The sequence below is a fragment of the Natrix helvetica genome (genome assembly GCF_964273705.1).
Source record: "Natrix helvetica genome assembly, chromosome: 2".
Classification (NCBI taxonomy): Eukaryota; Metazoa; Chordata; class Lepidosauria; order Squamata; family Natricidae; genus Natrix; species Natrix helvetica.
Window position 1 is genome coordinate 27,726,707 of NC_138552.1, and position 25,440 is coordinate 27,752,146.

The 25,440-nt window shown below is 40.5% G+C and overlaps 1 protein-coding gene across 1 annotated transcript in view; it reads left to right on the plus strand.

The window, feature by feature from the left end:
* The window catches only part of IL31RA (interleukin 31 receptor A), a 50,580-nt gene that overhangs the window by 19,627 nt on the left and 5,513 nt on the right, over nt 1–25,440 (plus strand). The window contains exons 6-13 of the mRNA XM_081941280.1: nt 1,445–1,610; nt 4,740–4,816; nt 10,212–10,434; nt 12,125–12,307; nt 15,522–15,623; nt 17,188–17,331; nt 23,233–23,373; nt 24,368–24,461. Coding sequence (XP_081797406.1) covers nt 1,445–1,610; nt 4,740–4,816; nt 10,212–10,434; nt 12,125–12,307; nt 15,522–15,623; nt 17,188–17,331; nt 23,233–23,373; nt 24,368–24,461 — 1,130 coding nt within the window. The remainder of the gene's footprint in view (nt 1–1,444; nt 1,611–4,739; nt 4,817–10,211; nt 10,435–12,124; nt 12,308–15,521; nt 15,624–17,187; nt 17,332–23,232; nt 23,374–24,367; nt 24,462–25,440) is intronic.

The window sequence follows — 25,440 nt, forward strand, 5'->3', positions numbered from 1 at the left end:
AAGCACCAAGCACCCTTCATTTCAAACATGAGCTACAAATCTTCTCTTTTATTGGTATTTCCTAAATTGCAGTCATCCCCCCACCCCCATTGGTATACTGTTGTATATCCAATATGTAATTTTCAATCGTCCTGTGTTTTGTTCCTGAATATTTATTTATGGGATCCTGCATATTGCTATGATATGGTGCCATTAAGTTGCTGTTCACTCTTAACAACCGCATACATAGATTTTTTTTTTCTTGTATGATCTGACTCCAGCCTGCTCTTTCTGCTCCTCTGATAGCGCACCCACTGTTGCTATAATTGAGTCCGTCCAACTTGCTGGTGATTGTCCTCTTCTTCTCTTTTATTTTTGAAATGCACTCTCCTGTGAAAGTTATTGCTTGCTTGATCTTTATTTACTTACAAGCTTTGTATGCTGTGTCAACTCTAGTGAAATCTATTGTGGATGTGTGACTGTGCCCCAATTTCTCTGTTGCATGCTGAATCCCCAAATAATGTAGTCATTTCTTTGCACAGTTTTTAACCTTTACAACCAATTCTTCCACATTGGTGAAGATAAAATTATAGAGCGCTGATCTCCTTGTTTTCTCTTTAGCCATCTAAACAATGAAACTTTGCACTTTCATCCTTTAATATGTCAGTCCTCCATTCCATTGGTGATTGGGGGAATGAGTGTTGGAAGAAGGTTAGTTCAGTAAATGCAGGAATGATTGAAAATGAATGCAAGTAATTTTAGAATTAATTAATGATATGGAGAGGATGGTTAAAATGTGGGTAAAGCAGAAAATAAGAATGAAATATTTGTGCTAAATGTTATAAAATAAAAGTAATTGGAGTAACTGGAAATAGGAAAAAATAGTTTGGGGAATTTGGAGTAGAGTTTGAAAATAAATTCTAACATTAATTTGAATAATTACCAGAGGCTACCCAAGCCTGGATGTTGATTGTACAACTCAAAAGTGTTTATGCCTGCAACATAAACCTGTCCTCAGGCAAATCTGTCAGTAATGTTTGTATAATGTGACAAATGACAAGGAAGAGCTACAGATCTTATCATTCAGGATAAGAAACCCACCCCCACTTCTCCATCACAGCTCACTCCTAATTAGTGAAGTAAAAGCTTGTCTTATATAAATAAAGACACTATTTTCCATTCCCAACCGGGCTGAGTTTTCATCAGCTGAAAAAGAAAAGCTGTGTCTAGGGAAATCAGGATGTATGACAACCTTTAGTTACAATTTTGTGTTTATTCTTTTTATCATGTTGTTATCAAAACAACATTTTTGTTTATTGTTAGGCATCTATCCACATCCAGTTGAAAGAAGATTTAAGAAATCAAACTTTAACTCTCACTGACCTGTGGCATTTTACAAATTATACAGTAGTAGTTCGGTATAAGCTTTTGCCATGATAATTGAAATAATTCTATTTATTTTTAGGCCTATGCCAGTGTCCAGATTAAAGAATTTGAAAGGAATAAATCTTTAAATCTCACTGGCCTGTGGAATTTTACAAATTATACAGTGGCTGCTCGGTGTAGGACTGCTAAGTCCAGTCACTGGAGTGATTGGAGCAACAAAGTAACAAAGAGAACAGAAGAACAAGGTAAGAAAAACAGAGCTAAGTTTGGCATAGTGATTTCATTTGCAGATTTAAACATCTCTAGTCATGGTTAATAGCAATAGCACTTAGATTTATATACCACTTCATAGCATTTACAGCCCTCTCTAAGCAGTATACAGAGTCAGCATATTGCCTCAAACAATCTGGATCCTCATTTTACCCAACTTGGAAGGATGGAAGGCTGAGTCAACCTTGAGCCGGAGAGATTTCAACTGCTGAACTGCAGCTAGCAGTCAGCTGAAGTAGCCTACAGTATTGTTGTTGTTTTTGTTAGTTGCGAAGTCGTGCCCGACCCATCGCGACCCCATGGACAATGTTCCTCCAGGCCTTCCTGTCTTCTATCATCCTCTGGGGTTCATTTAAGCTCAAGCCTATTGCTTCAGTGACTCCATCCAGCTATCTCATTCTCTGTCGTCCCATTCTTCTTTTGCCCTCAATCTTTCCCAGCATTAGGCACTTCTCCAGTGATTCCTTCCTTCTCATTAGGTGGACAAAGTATTTGAGTTTCATCTTCAGGATCTGGCCTTCTAAAGAGCAGTCAGGGTTGATCTCCTCTAGGACTGACCCGTTTGATCGCCTTGTAGTCCAAGAGACTCGCAGGAGTCTTCTCCAGCACCATAGTTCAAAGACCTCAATTCTTTGGCGCTCAGTCTTTTTTATGGTCCAACCTTCACAGCCATACATTGCAACTGGGAAAACCATAGCCTTGACTATACACACTTTTGTTGGCAGGGTGATGTCTCTGCTTTTTAGTGTGCTGTCTAGATTTGCCATAACTTTCCTCCCCAGGAGCTTTTAATTTCTTGGTTGCAGCCCCCATCTGTGGTGATCTTGGAGCCCAGGAAATAATAAATAATAAAGGTTAAAGAACTATCAGTCATATCTTGGTCACCTCCTATTTGGATTACCCTAATGCGCTCTGGATAAGGTTGCCCTCAAAGATCACCCAGAAACTTTGACTACTCTAGAGTGGAGCAGCATGCATAGTAATGCAGACCCCTAGGTTGCCCATGTAAAAACCTAAGTTGTGTGAACTGCATTGGTTTCCAGTTTCTTTCCAGATGCAGGTCAAAGTGTTAGTCATCACCTTTAAAGCCTTATATGGCAAAAGAGCAGGTCTACCTGTGCTATCAAGTCAGAGAGTGTGGGCATGCACCTAGTCCCTTCCCCTAAATATTGATATTTGTTGGGAGCTGGGCAGTACACCTTTTCCATGACTGCCTCTTCCCTATGGACTATTCTTTCCCTGGATGTTTGGCAGACGCCTAGCCTTCCGTAAAGCTGTGAAGACCCATTTTTTTCCTCAAATGCTGGGATAAGATTGGATAATTACAGATTAGATGTTTGATTCGAAGCTGGGGTCTTTGTTGCTGTTTAACATTTTAACATTGGTTTTATAGTTTTAATATGGTTAGATATATTGATTTAACTTTTCCTTGGGAGCCATGCAAAGTTGATTAGAAGACTGATGGCTATATAAATTTTTCAATAAATAGATAAATAAACTATAAACTATTTAAACACCTGCACAAATAATGGCACATATATTGTACATATATACAGTGAACTCAGCCTAGTTGGGTCTTAGCTGAAGAATACACACATACACACAAATACACACAGCCTTCACTGTTTTTTGGCGGTTCCAGGAAGGGGGGGATCGGTAGCAATCCCTGCTGCCTGGAACTGCCCAAAAATGCGCCATGCAGAATGGAGCATTTGGAGGCTGAAAACACAAGGAAGAGAGGCCAATATCACGAGATGGAGAGGCCAAAAAAGTGAGGCATGGATGCCTGTGGCAATTCCTGCAGCCTGGAACAGGTCTAAAATGCGATGTGCGGAGGCCAAAAATGGCCAAATGGTGGGGGCCGATGGGTGTGCAGGGCTACATTTGGTGTATAAGTCACACTCAAATTTCCCCCCTCTTTTTTGGGGGGGAGTGCGTCTTATACTCCGAAAAATATGTGTATTGTGTGTATGTATACCATGTTTTCCCGAAAATATGACATGTCCTGATAATAAAGCCATGCCACAGTTTTCTGGTGGGCAAAAATATAAGCCCTCCCCCACAAATAACCCCCCTGGGCAACCCCCCACCTATGGCCAGGCAGACCACCGCTCACCAACCTAGCGGTATCCCGAAAGTGCCACTAAATTGGTGAGCGGCGCTGTGCCCAGCTGGAGAGGGGGGTTGCAGGGCAGCTGCTCTCTTGCAAGCGGGCTCCCAAAGAGCCGGGCACAGCCTCAAGGGCAAACGGCTGTGTTGTGCTGTTGCGGCAACGCAGCACACAGTCAGGAAGCGACCACACTCACGAACAGCCACTCAAAAAACCCATTTCCAGCCGGGCACAGCGCCATTCATGGACATTTCGAAGGCGCCAAGCCGCAGAAGCCAGGCAAACACACACACACACACACACACACACACACACACACACACACAGACACACTACAGATGGGTCTTGTTTTTTGTAAGTATATATTGCAGCAAAAAATGGAACTGTGGGGTAATGTACTGGAATCTATGGTCATCTGATTCTCCCAAGAGCACTTCTTCCCAGCTGACTCCCTTTAGAGCTATTTGTTTGGCAGGTGAGATGTAGTTCTTTCTTAAATAGCAGAGGGGCACAGAAGTGACCTTGGAGAAAATGCACAGAGGCCATTAAAAGAATATGGGCTCAGGATGCCAGGTGGGGGAAGGGGGACAGGACATGAAAAATAGACATAAAGTAGCTTTGTCTTGATTCTTTCTGGTATGAAAGGAAGTAAAAGAGAGACACCATTAATTTTCAAGAGTACTAGTATTTTTTCTGGTGTCACCTTGTCATAACCTTGAAGGGCTAACATCTCTTTTATTTGGATTAAGTATTTCCAGTTATTCAGTCATGATGGTCTGACATATCCAGTTACTAGAATACATCTGAAATTGCCTCCCTGGGAAAGATAACAAAAATGGAGTGCTATTGTGTTCTTGTTAAGTGCAATGTCTATTTGCTGTTAGAGAAGACTAACCATTACTTAACTTACAAAAGGAAACGATACCTATCCAAGGTATCAGAAGGAATCACTTCTTTTCATATTTTACAATTCGGTTTCATTTGTTTTTAACAGCTCCTTTGAAAGTAGACTTATGGAGAGTAATTGAAACTTGTCCTAATGGAAGCAGAAATGTGCAACTTTTGTGGAAGGTAAAAAATATCAAGACATTTAAAGATTCCAATTTCTTTTTTATGAACATACTGGTTTATTTCTCAGTAGAGTCTTAAAAACTATATATGTAGAAACTTTAAAGTCAAAATCTACTTTATCTCCTTGCTTGGATTAACTTCCCCAGTGAAGCATAATTCATATCCATTGACTTTGGAAAAGGAATGAATGTAAATTTCTTATTCTAAATTCTTTTCAACAAGTTATTGGTTTATTTTAAGAATCAAGAAGGAAAGAATTGAGAAGAATTATCTAAGAGGGGATTCATTTCTCATAGAAGCGTACAGCTGTTTTAAAAATGAGAAACAGGAAAGATAAGGAACATATCGATGGTTTTCAAGGTTTATCAAAAGCTGAGAAATCCTGGTTATTGTGGTTTCTTAAAATGAAATGGTGATATTCACAGTATCATGGCTTAGGCTAAAAAGACTAAGATAATATTTTGTTTAAATAAAAAAAAGTTTAAAAAGAACCTCCACTGATTAATGTTTTAGAGATTATGTAGCTTTTCTTCAACTGCTGATGAGAATATACAGCTAGTAGCTACTAGTCCTGGAAGCTGGTAAAGATGTGGTTGTATGTAGTGATGCAGATACAAATGGGCCTCATTGGAAAACCTGTTCAAGTTGATGATGATGTTGATTCCTATGATTCTGGTACTTTGCATAATTCTTCCAAAGGAAGGTTTTTAATTTTTTTTAACTTGGGGTTTATTATAAAATACAAGGAAACAAAAATCAGAAAATAAAGGGAAAGGAGAAATGGAAAAGAGTATAAAGATAAAGAAGGAAAAGAATACAAGAATACAAGAATACAATAGCAGAGTGGGAAGGGACCATAGAGGTCTTCTAGTCCAACCCCCTGCCTAGGCAGGAAACCCTATACTATTTCAGACATATGGCTATCCAACATCTTCTTAAAGACTTCCAGTGTTGGGGCATTCACAACTTCTGGAGGCAAACTGTTCCACTGATTAATTGTTCTAACTGTCAGGAAATTTCTCCTCAGTTCTAAGTTGCTTCTCTCCTTGATTAGTTTCCACCCATTGCTTCTTGTTCTACCCTCAGGTGCCTTGGAGAATAGTTTGACTCCCTCTTCTTTGTGGCAACCCCTGAGATATTGGAACACTGCTATCATGTCTCCCCTAGTCCTTCTTTTCATTAAACTAGACATACCCAGTTCCTGCAACCGTTCTTCATATGTTTTAGTCTCCAGTCCCCTAATCATCTTTGTTGCTCTTCTCTTCAGTCTTTCTAGAGTCTCCACATCTTTTCTGATCGTGGCGACCAAAACTGAATGCAGTATTCCAAGTGTGGCCTTACTAGGGCATTATAAAATGATATTAACACTTCACGTGATCTTGATCCTATCCCTCTGTTTATGAAGCCTAGAACTGTGTTGGCTTTTCTGGAAGCTGCTGCACACTGCTGGCTCATATTTAAATGGTTGTCCACTAGGACTCCAAGATCCCTCTCACAGTTACTACTATTGAGCAAGGTATCTGTCAGCGTTCCAAGTATCATGCAGAATTAAATCAGAATCAAAGGTAAAACGTTCCTTAAAGTTCCAATTTAATAAGTCAGACATCTTAGCACATCTGTGAAAATTCAACTCTGATTTTCTTCCTGGAATTCCATCCAGTTGAAAGTTCATAATCTTATGCCCACTCCCATAAATCCATCTCATGGCCCAATCTTCTTCTTCCACGCTGGCATCTCCACCCAGCTGCTTCCGGTCAGATGTCAAGGTGCGGAGACAAAAGATGACCTTGGCTTCTAGAAAAGAATGACAACAACACATTCCACAATTCTACTCCGTTCTATTCCCCTTCCCCAAATACTACACAAATGCAACAGCATAGGAAAATAATAGAAAGTGTGGCAGGCCAAAGATCCTAAAGAGGAATATATTTGCAGGCCTGACATTACCACCTATACTGTACCTGTGCATTTCATTTTTCTTGCCTAAATGTAGAACCTTACTCTTTTCACCATTTAATTTCATTTTATTAGATAGTGCCCAATTTTCAAGTTTGTCAAGATCCTTCTGTATCTTAAGCTTGTCTTCTGGAGTGTTGGCTATTCCTGCTAGCTTGGTGTCATCTGCAAATTTGATGAGTTCCCCATTTATCCTCTCCTCCAAGACATTGATGAAGATGTTGAAGAGTACTGGGCCTAAAACAGAGCCTTGGGCTACTCCACTGCATACTTCTCTCCATGTAGATGCACTTCCATTGAGGACTGCACATTGAGTGCGGTTGGTCAGCCAGTTACGAATCCATCTGGTGGTGATGCTGTCTAACCCACATTCTTCTACTTTATCTAGTAGTAGGTTATGGTCTACCTTATCAAATGCCTTACTGAAGTCCAATATTGACGGCATTCCTCTGGCCCATTAATTTTGTCACTTTGACAAAAAATGCAATAAGATTAGTCTGGCATGATCTGTTTTTGACAAACCCATGTTAGTTTTTGGCTATTACTTTGTTTACGTGTTTGCTAATTTGTTGCTTGATTAACTTTTCCAGAATCTTTCCTCGTATTGAGGTCAGGCTGATAGGTCTATAGTTTCCTGGATCTATTTTTTCCCCCTTTTTTGAAGATGGGAACCACATCAGCTCTTTTCCAGTCCTCTGGCAGTTCCCCGGTGCTCCAGGATCTCTGAAAGATATAGTTTAGTGGTCCTGAGATCTCATTTGCCAGTTCCTTTAGAACCCTGGGGTGTAATCCATCTGGTCCTGGTGATTTGAACTCATCTAGGATAGACAGGTACTTGCTTACCATTTTTTTTCCTATTTCAACTTGTGTTCCTAATCTGATTTTTGTGGTGCTGTTTTTGATAGGTTGGACTGTTTTATCCCTTTGTGTAAAGACAGATGCAAAAAATGAGTTAAATAGTTCTGCTTTCTCCCTGTTGCTTGTCACCTTCTTGCCACTTTCTCCCAGCAATGGACCAATTGTTTCCTTAACTTTTTTCTTGTTTTTAACATGTTGGAAAAAGCTTTTTTTATTTTTTACTTTTGTGGCAAGCCTTTCTTCATTGTGAGCCTTAGCTTTCCTTACTTCATCTTTACAGGCTCGGGCGATTTGCTGATATTCTGCCTTAGTTATGTTTCCCTCTTTACACTTTTTATACTTATCTATTTTGTCTTTCAATTTGTCAGAGTGTTCTTTATGCAGCCATGCTGGTTTCTTTTGGGAGCTGTTATTTTTCTTCTTCATTGATATTGTGCTAGACTGGGCTTTTGTAATCTCATTTTTCAAAATTTCCCAAGCTTCTTGAGTTGTTTTCCCCTTGAGGATTCTCATCCATGGAATTCTTCCCAAGCTCTCTCTAAGTTTATTGAAATTAGCTCTCTTAAAGTCCAAGACTCTAGTTTCACTTTGTTCTACTACTTGTGTTTGCATAATGTTGAATTCCAATATTGCATGGTCACTTGCCCCAGGGTTCCTGTGGCTTCAACCCCTTCTATCATTTCTTCTCTGTCAGTGAGAATTAAGTCCAATATGGCTGATCTCCTTGTTCCCTTCTCTACCCTTTGGGAAACAAAGTTGACTGCTAGGTTCGTTAGGAACCTGTTGGATCTTCCACTTGGTGCAGAGTTTGTTTCCCAGTTGATGTCAGTGTAGTTAAAATCTCCCATTACTACCCTGTTTCCCTGAAAATAAGACCTCCCCAGATAATAAGCCCAAACGGGCTTTTGAGTGCATGCACTAAAATAATGTCTCCTCCAAAAGTAAGCCCTCCCCAAAAATATTGCAACACAGCAGCAGCCATGAGGTGACCATGCTCACTGCCTCCTGCACCTCAAAAATAATAAGACCTCCCCAAAAATGAGGCCAAGAGCTTATTAAAGGGGGGGGGAAAAGAAAATAAGACCCTGTCTTATTTTCGGGAAAACACTATTGTGGTATGCTTCATACATACCTTGGTTAGCTGGCTAGCAAAAAGTTCATCTACTTCCTCTGCTTGGTTGGGTGGACTGTAATATAGACCTATGGCAATGTCATTCCCCCACCAACCTTTAATATTGACCCAAATGCATTCAAGATAGTTCTCATCATTGTTGTGCTCTATTTCTGTACAGATGTAGTTATTTATTATATATAGTGCAACTCCACCTCCTCTTTTATTTGGTCTATTTCTTTTAAATAATTTAAACCCTTCTAGTTGTATGTTCCATTTGTGGGTTTCATCCCACCAAGTTTCTGTAATGGCAACAATATCGTATCTGCCCTCATTTGCTTGAATTTCTAATTCACCCTGTTTATTCCTCATACTCTGTGCATTGGTGCATAGACATTTGAGTCCATTTTGATTGATCCTGTGTTTACTGTCTACATAACCTGTGTTATGCCTGACTGCCCCTATTTTCTTGCCACTTGTATGATTCATGTACATGGTATGGCACTCACTATTAAATGCTTGGTTTTGCTCGACAGCAGGAGTGATAATCTTACCTGCACAAACATCTATGTTACATGCACTGAGTTTTAGATTGCTGGGGACAGAAATGTTCTGTATCAATTAATTCTCTGTCCCCGCTGTTCAGTTTAAATGTTTATCCAGAAAATCTGTGAATTTAATGCCAAGTAACTCAGTTCCTTTCTTGGATGGATGCAAACCATCTCTTTTGTACAGTTTTTCATTGGACCAGCTGCAGGCATCATGACTAATAAAACCAAAGCTTTCCCTTTTACACCACTCAATTAGTCACACATTAGACTCTGCTACACACTGGCCCTTCCCTTTTTGTTCCTTATATACTGGTAAAACGTCTGAAAAGATAAGCCTTCAACCTACACTACTAAGTTCATACCCCAACCTCTGGAAATCATTCTTCACAGAAAGTACATCTTTTTGGGACAGAAAAACAGAAACACTGAACTGATTTTTTTTTCCAGTGCAGTAGACTACAGAAAATGTTTCAACTTCAACTGTTTGTTTTACATTTCCATAACAGCAAATTAATCAAAACCTAAAATTAAAGTTTCATTTTTTTTTTCGAGCATAAAACCCAGAAGCGGTTTCCAATTGGAAACAAATTGTAAGCTTGGGATCTAAATGGACTTCCTAACCATACTGGAGGGATAAAAAACCCAAACGTTTGCCTTTTAATTTATGCTGTTTAACTATTTAGGTTTTAACGGTGCTGGTTTTTTAAAATGTTTAAATGTGCTTTAATTACTTGCAGATTTGTATGGTACAAAATTACCTGGAACTATGAATAACTATAACTCTGCACCTAACATGTGAATACTTTTCAAGTGCCTCCTTTACTATTGTGTGCATTATTCATGCATGTCATTTTTAGGAGTCCAGTCCTATACGTTTTTAATTATTTATTCTTCTTAATTGCTACTACGTACTGACCAGGAATGTAAAGAATTCCCATGTTCAGGAATAATAACTGGCTATACAGTAAAATACACTGCAGAATGCATCAACAGTACTTTTGAAGAAAAATACAATCAGAATGAGCCTATCATTCTCAATCTGACAGAGGACACCTACAATATCAGTTTTACTGCTCATAACAGTGCTGGAGATTCTCCTGAAGCTACTATCAGAATTCCATCAAAACATGAAGAAACAATAGGTATGTTTATGCAAATGTACACAACACACATATACACAGACTAAGAAAGGGCTTTTAAAATACTGCATACATCATTACTCCTTATATGCCACTGGTGCTTTGTTGCAGTGCATCTGGGAGAGAGAGAGAGAGAGAGAGAGGGAGACAAAGAGACAGAGACGGAGATAGAGAGAGATAGAGAAAGAGAGAGACAGACAGAGATAGAGAGACAGGGAGAGAAAGAGAAAGAGAGAAAGAGAGGGAGTTAGTTGCTAAATATACGGATTCTTATCAGAGAATGACAAACCATTTCTGAAAAAGCTTCCTAGGAAAACTGCAGAAGGCAGTCTCCAGGAGTCAAGAAGTCAAAAATAAAATAGTAAAATAAAATATATGCATGTACTTATTTATTTACCAGGCCTTCTATGCCAATCCCATAGAAATGCAATTATCTCAGGGAAATTATAGATGTAAGAGACTTATTCAGACTCTTTGTAGAAAGCGCTAAGACTTAGTTAAAGAATACAATATAGGATTTGATTTCTTTGGTCACATAATTCGCTATAGGATAACATTTAGCATGTGAAAAGTTGTCTTGAATTGCACATAAATGTTTCTGTGGACACGAGTAACACTGCACTAGAAAAAAGTAAGGAAGGAGGGAGGGAGCAAAAGTTTTGTTTCCAAGTCATGAAACACAGTATAACTATTTAAATTTGATGTGCAGTATCAGTTTGAAGTGAATGTGTAAACAATCTGTGGTAAAGATTAATGTAGTTTTCCTGAGAAAGGACACTCTCTAATGTCTGTAAATATTTTGTCAGTGTAAATCCTCCTTCTGGATGAGAATCTTATTGCCAATCTTGTCCCACTGCTTTTCTTTTGACCCATTTTTTTCTTCTTGTCTGTATATCAGTATTGTATCTGCTAGTTGTAAGTGATTATTCATACTTCAAATGACATTTCTCCCCCCCCCCCCCAATATATATATATCAGGGGTGTCCAAACTTGGGAACTTTAAGACTTGTGGACTTCAACTCCCAGAATTCCCCAGCTGGCTGGGGAATTCTGGGAGTTGAAGTCCACAAGTCTTAAAGTTCCCAAGTTTGGACACCCCTGATATATATCTTGAAACCCAACCTTTAAATCTTTGTTCCTACCTGAAGTGTCACATGATGCTCAATTGATTTATGAATGAAGGCAAATATACATGTCCCGGGATACAGGTACAGGTATTCCTCAGCTTACAACAATTCATTTAGTGACCATTCAAAGTTACAACGGCACTGAAAAAAAGTGAGTTATTACCATTTTTCACACTTATAACCGTTGCAACATCCCCATGGTCATGTGATCAAAATTCAGACACTTAGCAACTGACTCATATTTATGACGGTTACACTGTCTGGGAGTCATGGGATCACCTTTTGTGACCTTCTGACCAGCAAAATCAGTGGGGAAGCCAGATTCACTTAAGGAACTATGTTACTACCTTAACAACTGCAGTGATTCACTTAACAACTGTGGCAAGGAAGGGTGTAAAATGGGGCAAAATTCACTTAGCAAGTGTTTCACTTAGCAACAGAAATGTTGGGCTCAATTGTGGTCCTAAGTCGAGGACTTACTACTGCCATGCCTTGCCAGTTGAGAATCATTGCTTTAATTGCTGTCATTTACTCTACCTAGTAAACTTTGGCAATTATTCTTGTAGAACGACAAAGAATTACTCGTCTGAAGGCTTCTGTTTTTAAAGAGGAACTGGTTTTGAAATGGGATTCAACAGATTCTGAAATAAACGGTTATATTATAGAATATTATGATAAGTTGGAGAAAAGTGCAAACAAGAGATCTTGGGATAGGATAAAAAATACCACAGAATGGACTTCCCCCAAAGGTATGATTTTAAGGCTAATTGCGCATACTATGGAAGGTAGTGCTTCTAAATGTTGTCTTTTTATTTACATTATGTTTTTTTTTCCAATTGTGTCCCATCTTCCCTTCTCGTTTTTCTGATACTAAAGATTGTAAGACATTGAGAGATTTATTTGTGAATTAGCAAGTACACATACCCATTGTGCTACTTCTTTTTTTTTAAGAATAAGCAATTTCACGCCAAGTACAGAGAAGGAGTAAGAAATTGAGAAGTTAAAGACATGAGATAAGAAAAATGAAAACGTCTTCTCCGGTTACAAAACACCCAAACTCGGCTGCCGAGTCTTCCAGCAGCGGCTGCTCTAGGAGTGTGTTCTATGGTTGTTGGCTGGCTGCTGGAACTCTCTGTAAGTGAGTCTTCTGGACAGAGAGTCTTCCAGCAGCCAGCCCACAGCCACAGAGCACACTCCTAGCCTGGCCGCTGCTGGAAGACTCGGCAGCCGAGTTTGGGAGTTTGGAACCGGAGAAGACGTTATGCTCGGAGCCTGGCGGTGGCAGCTGTTGCAGGGAGAGCTGGACATTGAGGCTAGGAGGCATGCCTGCTGGGGGCGGAACAGGCGCTCGCGCAACCCCCTTCTCCAGCCGGGCAGAGCTCCTTGCACTGATCTAGGGAGTATCCCGAATGTGCCAAGCGGCGGGAGCTGGGGAGCGGGCAGAGTGCCACGTGGCTTGGCGCCTTAGGGATACCCCCTAGTCAGTGAATGGTGCTCTGCTTGGCTGGAGAGGGGGTTTGCTGGGCGGTTGTTCATGAGCTTGGTCTCCTCATGGTTGCTTCGCCCCTGAGGTTGTGCCCGGCTCTTCGGGAGCCAGTTCACAAGGAAGCAGCCGCCCGGCAACCCCAAAACAATAAGCCTTCCCCTATAATAAGCCCAAGGCCATATTTTGTAAGTAAAAAAGAAAATAAGAACCTGTCATATTTTCTGGGAAACACGGTATCAGCTTTACAATCTGATAACTTAGGTAGAATCCCCCTGAGCTTTTTTCTATGCCCATTATGCTACAGAGGGCTACGCTCCCTCTTATTTGACAATTCCCTAGACAGCATCTCATTGCTCCATCTCCCAAGACCAATTTCACATTCCATTACAGTAAATGATTGTTCACTAAAAGAACAACAAAGATAGTTAGAGGGATGGAGGCTAAAACATATGAAGAACAGTTGCAAGAATTGGGTACGTCAAATCTAATGAAAAGAAGGAGTAGGGGTGACATGATAGCAGTGTGCTAATATTTCAGAGGCTCCCACAAATAAAAGGGGTTCAATCTATTTTCCAAAACACCAGAAGGTAAGACAAGAAACAATCGATAGAAACTAATCAAGGAGAGAAGCAACCTAGAACTAAGGTTAAATTTCCTAAGAGTGAGAACAATTAACCAGTGGAATGGCTTGCCTTTAGGGATTGTGGGTGCTTCATCCCTGGAGGCTTTTAGGAAGAGACTGGACAGCCATTGTCTGAAATGCTTGAGCAGGGGGTTGGATTACAAGACCTCCAAGCAGAGGTGGGTATCTACCGGTTCAGCCGAACTGGTAGTGGTATGGCGGCTTGGGTCGCTGAAACTGGCAGCAACCCAGGCCTGCCACGCCCCCAACTGGTTCCCTGGGTGCCGCCATCACCGCCGCCATCTTGTTTTTGAGTTCTGCACATGCGCAGAACAATTTTAAATGAACTGTGCATGCGCACGCGCAAATCAGGTGCACGAGCAAAGCAGCGGTAAAGCCGGCCGGAACCCACCCCTGCCTCCCTTCCAACTCTGTTATTCTGAAGTATTCTGAAGATCAAGCAGATTGTCCTCCATTGCTGCTTAAATTGAGTTATGCAATTCAGTAGACACATAAACACTTTTGACATAAAGAAATGACTGTTTTGAATGGATTGCTTCATGTAATTATGTTCTGCTCCACTGCAAAGATAGTTCTGCAGTTCCAAAAGTGTCTTAAACATCACTCAAAATGGGAAACAATCTGAGTCTGTTCATAGTCTCTTTGGCTTGGGATTCACTTTCCACAGCGGGCCTTGCTCTTACTTAGTTCCAGGGAAAAGATTAGACAAACATCTTCCCAGGCTGTTGTTGATTCTTCAGTAACTAATAATAGAAACTTTTGACCCCGGTTTCTTTCAATTTTAAATGCTTTTGGTTTAATTGTGGCTACTTTTGTACTTAAGGGTTTTAGACTTCCATATATCATTTACGAGATTTCTGCTTAATGTTGCTTGGTGCTGTGGGAACATTAGGTTATGGAAAATATGCATGATATAAATGCATACTCATATGAATAAAATTAGTAAGAATATAAAGTTAGTCCTAAATGTAGCAATCTAGTTTAGAAGATGCTTGTTCATCTTGATTCATGCTGCATATTCTAGTTCCACCATGTTCAGCAAGGAAATGAATATTTGGAAAGCATTTTTATGCTAGATTGGTATGTTACCTGTGTGGCAGATGTAATACAGAGGCAAAGTGCATCGGAGGTGGGCAGGAGGGGTCAAAAATACCCTGGTGGTTGCAACTGCAGAATTAAAGTTCCTCTACTTTTTACATGCTATGGCCCTTTTTAGCATGTGTAAAAAAAAGTTGTGGCTTTAATTACACAGTCATGGCTGCCATTTTGATCCCCCTCCTCCCCAAGGATGCCTCTTGGATTTGGGAATACTTCAGAGGTGGTATTCAGCAGGTTCTGACCAGTTCTGGGAGAACCGGTAGCAGAAATTTTGAGTAGTTTGGAGAACCAGTAAATACCACTTCTTGATTGGCCCTGCTCTGCCTCCTGAGTCCGAGCTGATCGGGAGGAAATGGGAATTTTGCAGTAACCTTCCCCTGGAGTGAGGAGGGAGTGGAGATTTTACAGTATCCTTCCCCTACAATGGAGAGGGAATGGAGATTTTACAGTATCCTTCCCCTACAATGGAGAGGGAATGGAGATTTTACAGTATCCTTCCCCTGCCATGTTCACCAAGCTACGCCCACCAAGCCACACCCACAGAACCGGTAGTAAAAAAAATTGAATCCCACCACTGGAATACAAGTGTAAAATCTTTACTAGTGATTTGAAGCTCTCACTGTCATATTTTTTTTCTGCCTTTCTTGGCAGTGTAGTGTGAAAGTAGCGATTAATAGAATTCTTGCTAGCAACCTTGAAAGAAGGGTAACGTTCTATTACGTCTGTTTTCTTCTAGGAATCTTGAAAAGGTATAGACTCTATACTTTTTCAGTATACCCTTTATGTAAAGATGAAATAAAGAAAGCAACTTCCATCAGTATCTACTTCCATGAAAGTGGTACGTATATACAGTGGTGCTGTCAGCCCTGGAAGTTAACCAGAGTTGGAACAGTGACCAGATTCGACCACGTGACACACATGTGGATTGAGGGGAAGGAACTTTAATTTTACTTTGGGTGGGGAAAATGTGGGGCTTTCAGATTCAGGTTTTCCCCAGATGTGCCAATATGACATCTCTAATAAATCGATACTTTGAGGAAGATGCCTGCCTCGGAGTTTTGATTCTATTGGGGGTGTTACTTGGAACCCTGATAGGTCCTGGGTTGATATCGAGTGAATTAATAACAGCTTTAGCTAAGAAGCTTGCATATGTTGTTCAGCAGAAATTATTTTTCCTATTTTATAATAAGGGATTAACAAATACAAAGGAAGTCTGAACTTGCTTACCTCTGAAAATAGTGGAGGATCACTAGGCAATCAAAGCTTTCATAGGCGGACTTCCAGTTTGGCGTCATTGAATAATGTTGAATTAATTAAATGAATTAAATTTAATTTAATTTAATTTTAAGCCCACAGCTTGAAGATGGCAGGTGAGATCCTGCCGAAACGTTGCAAAGACAATCTCAACCGTACACGGGAAAAGACCCGAATACAACAAAACCAGCATATATATATTTATATATATATAGTATTTGCTCCAATATGTGTGTGTGTGTGTGTTGCATTTGTGCTGATAAATAAATAAAGGGAGATCCATTTCAAGCTATTTAGCTCTCATCAGCTAGCCATACCCTTACTGGGAATTGGCTTTCTGCCTGGCTCCTAGGGTGAGCCGATAGACAGAAAAAGGGAAGCAGTATGCTCCCTCCCATATTTGGGCATACCAAGGGTTGTGACACAATACATACATATACATATACATATGCATATACGTACACATACACATACACATACACACACACACACACACACACATATGGTGGAGCAAATACTACAATGCTAACAATTTTAATCGTAATATTTATAATTTTACTATAATGATATGAGTTTGATTAATGTAATTTATACAAAATCCCAAGGGGGGAGTATGAAAAACATTCCAAAAGTCAACAAGAATTGAAATATTAAAGTCGGCAAGAGATGATAGATGGAAATAGAATACCTACTAATATAAGATTTATGTTATTAAGATTTAGAATAGAGGAAGAAATGAGAAAGGGGGAAAATATTATTATGTATATCTCTATATAATATTCTAAAATCAGCATGTAAAGGAAAGGATCAGACGCTGAAAGACGAGTGTATTATGTATAATGTTACTATAATGATGTTAGTATGATTAACGTAACTAAGATTACTAAAATTGTTAATATTATTACTATTATTATTATACTATTCATGTATTCCAATACTTACTGTATATATATATATCTAAAAATAAAAAAATATATATTTAAAATAATCTTTCGTAGACAATAGCATCCAAATGAAACTGTTACCTATATCATATATGAGATGTCATTGTCACATTTCAGTATCAGCCACCTTTAAGGCAGGAATTTTCCGAAACATTTTCAAGCTAAGATATTTTTAAAGTGTTAAAGTTACTCTTTATGATTTAGTCCCATCTACAGGTCCTCAGGCTGAAGTGGAAAATACTTATAAAGATTATGCTGTCTTAACATGGAAAGAAATTCCAGAAGCAGAAAGAAATGGAGTGATTATTAACTATACTATAATTTATGAAGAAGGCAACAAACGTTTGGGTATGTATAGAAACTGAAAAAAGGACAGCTATTGCCAATGCATTAACTTCAGATGTATGCTTCCTTACTCTGAAATAGCCTTTATTTAAACTTGGTACTATTCTAAAATCATTTCTCTTAGTATCTCTGTCTCTGTCTCTCTGTCTCATTTAGCTATCTTTGTTCAAGTTAACTCTACTTAATCCTAAACCTGTTCTAAAGTTATTGTTTTTTAGAACCTATTCTGTAGGTGTGGCCTGTTTTGTGGGAGTGGCACGGTGGTCATGTGACCAGGTGGGCATGGCCAACTTGTAAAATGTGGTGAAACTCACTTAAAAACGCTCTTGCTTAGCAACCAAAATTTTGGGCTCAATTGTGGTCATAAGTTTCTTTCTTTCTTTCTTTCTTTCTTTCTTTCTTTCTTTCTTTCTTTCTTTCTTTCTTCCTTCCTTCCTTCCTTCCTTCCTCCCTTCCTTCCTTTCTTTCTCTCTTTCCTTCCTTCCTTTTGTCTCCCTCCCCCTTTTTCTTTCTTTCTATCATCTCTCTCTCCACTTTCTTTTTCTTTTTTTCTTTCTTCCTTTCTTTCTCTTTCTCTTTCTCTTCCTGTCTCTCTCTGTCTCTGTCTCGCTGTGTCTGTCTGTCTGTCTGTCTGTCTGTCTGTCTGCCTCTCTCTCTCTCTCTCTCTCTCTCTCTGTGGCTCTTTGTGGCTCTTTGTCTCTCCCTCTCTCCCTCCCTCCCTCTGTGTCTCTCTCTATCATTCTCTCTGTGTGTCTGTCTGTCTGTCTCTGTCTCTCCTCCTCCCTCTGTGTGTGTGTGTGTCTGTCTGTCTCTCACTCTCTCTCTCTCTCTCTCTGTCTGTCTCTGTCTATCTGTCTGTGTTTGTCTCTCTTCCTGTCTCTCTCTGTGCCTCTGTCTGTCTGTCTGTCTCTCTCACTCACACACAGACACAGACAAACACACATACTGTGGTCACCTTGTTGAGTATTCTAATCACATTTGAAACACTCAACAACTGGCCTGTATTTATGTTTTTTTGCAGCATTCTGTAGATATAGGACCAAAATATATGGTTAAAAATATGTGGCAGCGGCATTTTTCCCTGGGGGCCTCTGCACAGCATCCCAAGACCGATGCCACCACATCTGCCCTCTTCGGGGATAGGTCCTCTTCAGAAGGACGAGGGCCCGCTGGCCCCCTTGCGTTCCTCATTTTCTGGCCACGGCCCCACGCTGTGGAAAAGAAAAGCCTGTGCATGCCCCACACAATTACAGGCCCGGAGAGGGAAGCCTCTGCACAAGTCCGGGCAAGTGAGAACAAGTTCCCGCCATTACGAAGGCTCCGGGATGAGGAACGGAATCTTCGCCGCAGGACAGTAAAGCTCCATCTGCCACAGGCAGCAGGACCAAAGCCCCTCTCCCAATTGGCCCTTCCTCCCTCTGAGGGCAAGAGACCCAGCTGCTCTGCTGCCCCTGGCTTCCCTCCGAGAGTCTCTGTTCTCCAGGGCTGTAATTGTGCAGTGTGTGCACATGTGCCTATGTTTTCCATGGCATGGAGCAACTCTGGAAAACTAAATTATTTCAACTGGTACACGCGTGCAGGACAGGACTGGCTAAAACCCACCTCTGCCATGTTCCAAGTAACACCTCAACAAAAGAAGGTGTCACGGCTTGAGTTTCTTCAAAGTTCCGTTTTATTAGATATGTCACATTGAACTTATCTGTTTAATATGACATATCTATGTCATATTGCCGGGATGGCAAACCTATGGCATATGTGCCACAGGTGGCACATGGAGCCATTTGTCAGGACACGCGAGGCACGCACGCTGGCCAGCTGACTTTAGTCTTTTTTTGAGGCCATTTTTCGCCCTCCCCAGGCTCCAGAGGCTTTATAGGAGCCTCCCACACTCCCCGGAGGACGAAAAACGACCCTACAAACAAAGTCATTTCCGGTTTGCTCGTAGGGTCGTTTTTCGTCCTCTGGAGCCTTCTAATTGTTTTTGGTCTTATGTTCTTTGCTTCTTTAATATATTTCCTATTATCTTTGGTTTCCTAATTTTTTCCCTAAAGCTTGTAAGAAAGGTGTTTGTGCTTATTTAAGGATGGTCCTAGTTTGCTTTAAAAATGACAAACTGAGAGCCTCTGCTGAAAAATATCTGGCTTTATACCCCCAAGGTGCTTTTTCAAAAGGCAAATGGACTTTGTTTTTTGGGAGAACTACGACCTGGATGACTGAGAATTTCCATAGACCTCTGGCGTTATAATAATGTCATCATACCAGGGGTCGGCAACCTTAAACACTCAAAGAGCCACAAAGGTCCTAAACAGAAGCCCCCCACGCAGCATCGTTTCTCCTTTACTTGTACTAACTGAAAACCCTATCAATTGTGAAGTCGACTAGTGACAGGGAGCTGCAGCAGAGGGACGAAAAAGAGCCACATGGGTTGCTGCGTTATAAAGATGTGCTTTATAGTTTTGGCATTATTTTGCCCTATGAGTTGACTGCTTTTCCCAAGGGGTGCCCAATAAAAAACAATTGTAGGAGTAGGATTTCATTTGTCAAGTCTACAAGGTTAGACAAGGATACCCTTGTGTGTTCAACATAAAATATTTTCGATGGCTCACAGTGTTTATAATGGATGCAATATGGTTGCATATTATTGAAATGACTGGAGCAGAACAGAAAGGAAGCTTCATTCTAAACAATTTCTACAAACAGACATTCTATCACAAGCTTGAACCTTCCTCATTCTTGGCTACAGCAGATGTTAGGTTAATTTTAAAGAACGGGGGAGGAAAAAAAGGCTGTTTACTGATTCCGAAGAAGCCAAATTTATATTGACAATTAGAATGATAGTTATTTTAAGTAGTTTTTGATTCTGTTGCATATATCAGGAAAACTGCATCAGAAAAAGGATCTTTCAGATGTATGTAGGGTGATGATGAGATTCAGCAACAATCCACTCAATTTGCCACCACACAAAACAAACATAATTAGCAATCTTGTCAACTCGCAAAGCATCCCTGGCCTGCTCTCGAGTTGCCTTAGGCAAGAGGGGGGAAAACTGACAAAGTAGCATGGTAGCCACAACCAGAAGCACATTCCACCCGTACCTTTCTCAAGGCTATATCCCAGGTTACCTGCAACAGCCGGAGGGGCGTGATCTCTACAGCCCATGAAAGTGCACCTTGGAGAATGTGATTTATGACACCCCTGGGGGGAGGGGGGAAACAGGATCATAATTAAATTACATGGGGTCAAAGCTGGCTTCACTTGGATACCTGCGGACATGTTGCTCCTAATAAATAACTGGATTTCTTTTGAAGCTTGGCTCGAGGCTCATGATTTAATTAGGGCATCTGTTGGAATCCTGACAAATCCCATCCATGAAACCATTACTGTGAGGGAAAAAGTCAAGTAGTTTTGAAGGAGAAGGCAATTTTATCCCAGCAACTTTTTTGTAGCTGAGAATTCTCTCTTCTTTGCTACCTGAAAATTGCAAGAGTACACAAATAGATCCACTTGCAGATCTACAAATAGCACAGCAATAATAGAGTTGGAAAGGACCTTGGAGGTCTTCTAGTCCAAACCCCTATTGAGCAGACAACGGTATATCATTGCAGATAAATGGTTTTTCCAGTCTTTTTTTGAAAGTCTCCTGTGATGGAGCACCCATAGCTTCTGAAGATAATTTTAGTTGTATTTTAAGGCAGAATCAGCAAGGTGAATTGGTTTTTGTCACATATGGTATTGTTGTTCAAGGCACTTTTCATATTAAGCACCTGTGAGTAGAAGGCTAAATCATCTGAAGCTGAAGATGGACCACTTGCAAGATCTGCAGAGCTTCTGATTAGAATGAGGATTAGATATCATACTTAGGTCAGAAAAAGATAAGCTCAGCTGTCAAATTCAGATAATGATGCAGAAATACAAAATTAATGCTGGAGTACCTCAGCAATATGTGAAAGGGCCTCAGTTGTCACTTTGTTCAAGCACACAATATTAGCAAACCAATAGCATTTCCATCTTTGCAGCCAGAAAATGAGCAAATCATGTTAGATAATTGAATTTAATTTTCTGACTCTCTTTGCTCTATCTAATGGCTGATTGGATTTTCGGGTCCAGATTTTGAAGCCCTAACTATGGCTGAATCCATCTCCCCAGGGAAGCGACAATTAATAGACATGATATTAATATTCCAGACAATACAATTGCGAAGACAACATCTGTTTTGCCTAGAGGAAGGTCCAAAGAAGGGCAAGCAAAATAAATGTCAGATTCCAAATAGTTTAGCACAGGAGTCCCAATGAGCCAACAATTAAATGGCAAGAAGCTGATTAGTTCTAAGCAATGATTTTGTGAAACTAGCTTATTTTGCAAATATCTATTGGGAAATAAAATTAGCTCTGAAGAAATCGGTAAAAATTCTTAGTCATCCAAGTCATGGCTGTCCCAAACACAAGCATGATTGTGCTGTTGGGAGAAATGTCCACCTAGGTTCAGTTCCAAGTGGGGGAAAAGACACTGGATTCATGGAAGTTGCTTAGAAAGAAGGTTTATTGATGAACAGGATCACATGGCTTGAGATCCTGGGCAAAAAGGGAAGAGATGCTGAGAGTGCCTGGGTTTTATGCCCTCTCTGGGCTTTGAATTTGAGTGTTCTGATTGGCTGTCAGACTGCCATGGGGCTATACATGGGTAACTTTGCAGGTAGTCTTTTGAGTCCCAGGCTTGGTTGACTCTTGCTGGATGATGCTGTAATGAAAGGGCTTTGGGCTCTGCTTGAAGGAGGTAGATCTTTGTTATGTAGAATTGACTGGCCCAGGCCTTAATGGCCCATTGGCAAAGATAGGGGTGGGGACTAAGGTTCTGTCTCACTTTTAGGGGAAATATTCTGCCCTTTTAATATTTCCTAAAATATTTCATTTTTCTAGGAGAGAGATGGGTGCAACTTCCTACTCCAAGCAACTGGACTTCCTTGTTTTTTCTTCTTCTTTTGAAGTTGTTTTGCTTCTCATGCAAGAAGCTTCTTCAGTTCTTACGGGATAGTGGAGATGGGATATCCTTCCATTCCCCACTATCCCGTCAGAGCTGAAGAAGCTTCTTGCATGAGAAGCAAAACATCTTCAAAAGAAAAACAAGAAAGTCTAGTTGCCTCCTGAAAAAGCACCTAAATTGGGACTCGGAAGGAATCTTATCAGCCAGCCCGAGGTGGTGTTATTGATCATGCTCAATTATTGGAAAGGCAGGGTGTAAATAAAATCATTTTTACAATGTATGTATGTTTGTGTGTGTGTGCACGTGCATCTTCCAATTAAGTATCAGGGAAGAACAGCTGAACAGTTGTTAATATCCTGCTCCAATGTAAACTCAATAGGCCAGGGGTGTCCAAACTTGAGAACTTTAAGACTTGTGGACTTCAACTCCCAGAATTCCCCAGCCAGCATGGCTGGCTGGGGAATTCTGGGAGTTGAAGTCCACAAGTCTTAAAGATCCCAAGTTTGGACACCCCTGCAATAGGCTATTACTTACAGCACTTAAGTGCTGACAATATGCTTTTCTAATCTATCCTCTAAACAAATACATGAGTTGTTCTTTCCAATAGCTGGGAAGCTGGAAGCTATACTTCACACTGCCTCCCTGTTGATTTTCTTTATACTCCAGAGCTGTTCAGACATGTTTCACAGAGTGGTGGTTAAGAGGAAATCAAAATGAAAGGCAGAGCAAGGAAATGGCCTGTAGAAAGAGTTTTTCGGCTTAATTGCTGAGGGAGTTCCCTGCTCCTTTTATTATAAATCACGTAGAGTCTAAAGCAGCATAAAAGCACTTGGAACGAATGAAGGATGAAAGAGGCTTGAAGGGATGGCACCTCTTCTATGCTGGGTGAGGTGACCACTTAACCTTCCATTTATGTCTTAATAGAAGAAACTGTGGACCGCAGTATCCTGAAATACACCCTTAAGTCTTTGCAGCCCAACACCAATTACAAAGCTTGGATTATGGCAAACACCATCGCCGGAGGAACAAAGGGAAATGAAATGTACTTTTTGACTAAGCTACTTAGTAAGTCATTCAAGGCAAATGGTTTTTCTCTTCATATATCATTTCTACTTAAGACATGTTTGTGTTGTTTTTAACTAGAAAGAATCCAAGATGAGTGAAAATGAGACAATGCTAATCTTCTACAATTGGAAACAGTGACGTGCGGTGAGGTTTACGGCTGGTGAGGCTGGTGACGTCATTAGGAAGGTGGGGAATGGGACCACGTGTGCTGGAGCCTTAGGCTGCCTCAGCCTCAAGCACACGTGATCCCATTCCCCGCCTTCCTGAGCACGCTTTGCCGGCTCGGGTTCCGCGATCCCCAACAGCAGCTGCTTTTCTGTGCGTCTGGCGTTTACGACATCCGGCTATCTACCTAAACGCCAGACGCACAGAAAAGCACTGAAAAGCACTTTGCCTCCAAGCCACTTCGTCTTGATGACGTCGCCGACGTCGTTGCTGGGCGCGGCCAGACGGAGGTAACCAGAGTGGCGCCGAGGGGTCCGGGCGGACGAAAGAGCAAGCGAGCGAGTGATGGAGGATCAGGCAGCCTGATCCTCAGTCGCTCGTCCGCCGGACTGCCTCGGCGCGCTCCTCTCCTCCCTCCTCTTCCTCTTATATACAGTATATGAAACTCCCTTGTGGATATTATTATTATATATTATTATTTCATGATGAGGTGAGGCTCTGCCTCCCCTGCCTCCAATGACCGCACGTCCCTGATTGGAAAAGTTAGAAACATAAAACAGAGATGTTTTTAACATCTTGCTTTTACAGGATAATGAGCTCTAAACTATTCTGTAGAATAGTTATATTTTAGTCACGATAACCAGCTGAATTAGTTCGAAGTAAGGAGAAGCCAGAGCCATATCCTTAGCTCAGTTATCTGCACAAATACTATGTATTTCTCACGTGGATGCAACTTCATGGAATCAATCAATCAATCAAAATGTCACTAGAAACTTTTGACTTGAAATATTTAGAATTTGACATTTTAATTTGCTTTCCCGTTCTCTAGGTACAACAGATATTATTCTTATAACTGTCTTCGTTGGAATACTCATGGCATGCCTTTTAAGTTTTGGACTATTATGGGCTCTAAAATATAAAATGTGAGTGTATTTTTAAATGATTGAAAACAAAATGTCAAAAACCAATAAGATGGTCCAGACCTATACAAGTATTTGTTTTTGCTATTATTTAATCTAATATATAATCTCAGTCTTCAGTAGTTCAAAGTTGTTGGGGTCTTTTTTTTTTTTTACTTCCATCTGTGAAAGTGTTGGGATTATTTTTCACTTATATCACTTGGTGAAGTGAGCGCTGCTTAAATTACTAGGTTCAGCTGAGGCTATGTGACAAGGCTTGTTGCAAATCACAATCCAACCTCTTTGCCTTTCCCCCTTTCATTACTTACATGAAACTCCTTCTTAAACACAATCTAAAGTTTTCATTTTTCTCCAGATGGTTGCAGTTTTCAACTGAAGGAGCTTTGAATGATTCAATACTTTATATATCCCAAGTATAGCATTCCCATATGCAACTTCCCTTGCACAATTATTGGGTTCCATAGGTTATATACAAAATAATTTTAGGAGCTAGCTTTAAGCAGGGACCAGGTGAAGCTTTCCCCTTCCATTTTCATTGGCACAGTACCTTGAACATATTGGAACTTCTTGGAATCAAGATCACGTGAAGTGTTAATACCACTTCATAATGCCTTGGTAAGGCCACACTTGGAATACTGCATTCAGTTTTGGTCACCACAATGTAGAAAAGATGTGGAGAGACTAGAAAGAGTGCAGAGAAGAGCAACAAAGATGATTAGGGGATTGGAGACTAAAACATAAGAAGAACGGTTGCAGGAACTGGGTATGTCTAGTTTAATGAAAAGAAGGACTAGGGGAGACATGATAGCAGTGTTCCAATATCTCAAGGGTTGCCACAAAGAAAAGGGAGTCAAACTATTCTCCAAGGCACCTGAGGGTAGAACAAGAAGCAATGGGTAGAAACTAATCAAGGAGGGAAGCAACTTAGAACTGAGGAGAAATTTCCTGACAGTTAGAACAATTAATCAGTGGAACAGCTTGC